General features: G+C 50.5%; 1 protein-coding gene across 1 annotated transcript in view; it reads left to right on the top strand.

The window, feature by feature from the left end:
- Window positions 1–1430: 1430 nt before the first annotated feature.
- Window positions 1431–2699, top strand: part of CDH23 (cadherin related 23) — a 556494-nt gene continuing 555225 nt past the window's right edge. The window contains exon 1 of the mRNA XM_019538542.1: window positions 1431–1532. Coding sequence (XP_019394087.1) covers window positions 1487–1532 — 46 coding nt within the window. The 5' untranslated portion in view covers window positions 1431–1486. The remainder of the gene's footprint in view (window positions 1533–2699) is intronic.

The raw sequence follows: 2699 nt of genomic DNA, 5'->3' as shown, positions 1-2699 counted from the left end.
GGCTGTGAATTAGGGTGGAGGGGTGTTGGCAGAGCTATGTGGGGAAAGTTGTTCAATGCTGCCCTCATCTCTATCCCCTTCTGGGGTGGATTATAACCACCACAGTTGTAGAAATACTGCAATTCACTCTCAAGTTTACAAGGTGTAGTGGGGTGAATGGACATGACAGCTAACTGTAGCTCTCTTAATTCAAAGGGACAGTAGTGACTAGCAACAACAGGGAAACAATTAACTGCACCTGTGAGTGCCATACCACTTTGATCTCCATATAGTCATCACCCAGTTGCTTTGCTCCTAAATTTGGCCTGATTTGTAAACAAGGCAAACACTATCCACTCTTCTTCTTCTCATTGTCATTGCAAGAGAATGCACTGAGGTGGTTTCCTCTGTGTTTCATGGCGCTCAGAATGTCTGTGTTTGGATGCTGCTTAGCACCTGTCATCTGCTATTAAATAGAAAGCTAGATTTTTCTACATTATTTGTATAGACAATTTCACGCTTTTCAGGAAACCACTTTTCCACTTGGGCATCTATAGGTACAGGGAAGGCTTAATTGCCCTTTTCTTCCTGGAAATCATAGATACAGCATACTCCACTGGGGCTAAAAAAGGCTATGCACTTATCCAAACCGTGTATTTATCCAGCACTGTTCGCAGCAGTGTTTCTCAGCCCATGCGTTGCAACCCAAAAGTGGGCTGCAAGAATATATGAAAGGGTCTTGAGCAAACTTTAAAAATGGATTCTTCTTTAAAGGAAAAAAAAGTGGAAAACCAAGACTTTTCCCTCGTAGGCTGCTAGAGTTCTGGGCTGCTTGGCCCCCCCCCCAGCTCCACATCTCCCCACACCACACAACCACCCCCTGCCCCACACACTGGAGTGTGGGGGTAGATGGTCAGGAGTGAGGGGTACTGGGTTGGGACTGGCCATTGATGTTTACAAATCGGTCTGGGTACAAAAAAAGTTGAGAGCCACTGGTTTACAGTGCTATTAGTGCCACGGTGTTATCAACCCTGATACTCACTTGTTCCCCTGATTTTTTTGAGACTTCTGACAGTTTAAGGGTCGCTATTAGAAGTCTTAAAAATAAGGGGAGAAGGCAGCCGTGAACTGATTAGCTATTTAGTGTCATTGTCAAGGCTTCTAATAGCAGTCCCTTGACAGCTGCTTCCCCTTCCCTGTTTCTGGTGTGGTTAACCAGAATGCAGTTAGTTACGAAGCAGACAGTGGGGCTCAAAGAAGCTGTGCACTTAACCTGTGTACTTAATCCACTTACAGATAGTCAACCTTTGTTGCAATGTAAAGGATAGGCACCAAATTGTGAGTGGCACTGTTGTGCAGCTAAGTGACTAATGCACAGACCCGTTACACACGTGTGTGGAGTAGCCAACAATAGGAAAGACAGAAATAGGAGCCTGTCACAAAGCAGGGAAAAGGCATTGCAGTCTTGAGCACTGGAGAGCAAGGAAGACAGGAGTAGCACCATAGCATGCCAGTTTGTCAACTGACACTGATGCCTGATATTTCATGTTTGCGTAGGATTTATGTCCATCAAGTCACCATGTCCATTTTCATTTGCTTTGAGTACTGAGGCTGTAAAGTATGATGTAAACAGCTAATAACCGAAAGGCCAAGCAGAAGGTTATGTATGTGCACAATTACTAGTTCAGAATTATGGGAAGCTGGTGTGTTGACTTTGTTCAAAGCAGTTTAGGCTGCTGACTAAACAATCTCTCTGCAGCTTTTCATACTAAGTGATCAGCTTGAGGCTAATGCTAATAACTTTTTTAAAGAATATTTTGGATGCTTGAGTAGTATTGAGGGAATGTTGCTGTGATGGCCCTGGAAACAGGTGAGAGGCAAGAATTCTTGTGGGTGATCCTTTTAGTGGTTGGGACAGACTGGGACACCTGAAAGCTTGTCTAGCCCTACCAGGCAGGCGGGCCAAGAAAAGATAATTCACCCGCAGGAGTTATTGCCTCCTGGCTTCTTTACAAGTTCTCCACAGGAGAAAAGCGTCTCTTCAGACAGGCTTGGGAAAAGAAAACAGGAGATGAGGCTAGGTGAGGATGTATGTGGTTAAAAATCAAGGGCCTAGGGGGACTCTGAGTATGTCCTTCAGGCATATAAGTGACTGCACCAGTTGAGCGGGAGCGCGCCGCCCTGGAGAGAGATGCCGGCCCGCGGGGAAGGGCGGAGGGTGGGTTGGAAGCACGCAGCTCTGTGCAACTGCACGCCTGGGAGCAGCGCGGTACCCGGTGCGCTCCGGCCCAGCCCGGGGCTCGCCTCGGGCGCAGGGCTGCCGGCTCGGCTCGCGGAGCAGAGAGGGGGCGCTTGAAGGCAGAGGAAGGGCGGGTGGGAGCCGCCTCCTCCAGCCGGCGGCCGCGGCACAACCGAAATTGAAGGCAGAGCCAGCCCGGCGCGTCGGGAAGGTAAAAGGCGGCGTGCTGCGCGGTAGGGAGCGCAGGGCAGGGCAGCCGCCTGCGCCGAGCCTGGCCCGTCCCTCCCCCGCTCCTCTTTGGGGGATTGGCAGTCACCAAAGCAGCAACTGCCATGACATCCGCCCGGGGCAGTTTCGCTCGCGCTGAAATATTCATTACCTGGCAATGAGACGCCGCTGCCTCGGCGCACAGCAACCGCAGCCGCCCGCGCGCCGCCGCCGCGGGCCCCGCAAAGTTGGGCGCGAGCTGAGGAGCGCCCCG

This window comes from Crocodylus porosus, unplaced genomic scaffold, assembly GCF_001723895.1.
Source record: "Crocodylus porosus isolate Cpor-Errol unplaced genomic scaffold, CroPor_comp1, whole genome shotgun sequence".
Classification (NCBI taxonomy): Eukaryota; Metazoa; Chordata; order Crocodylia; family Crocodylidae; genus Crocodylus; species Crocodylus porosus.
This window is presented reverse-complemented; position numbering and strand designations above follow the sequence as displayed.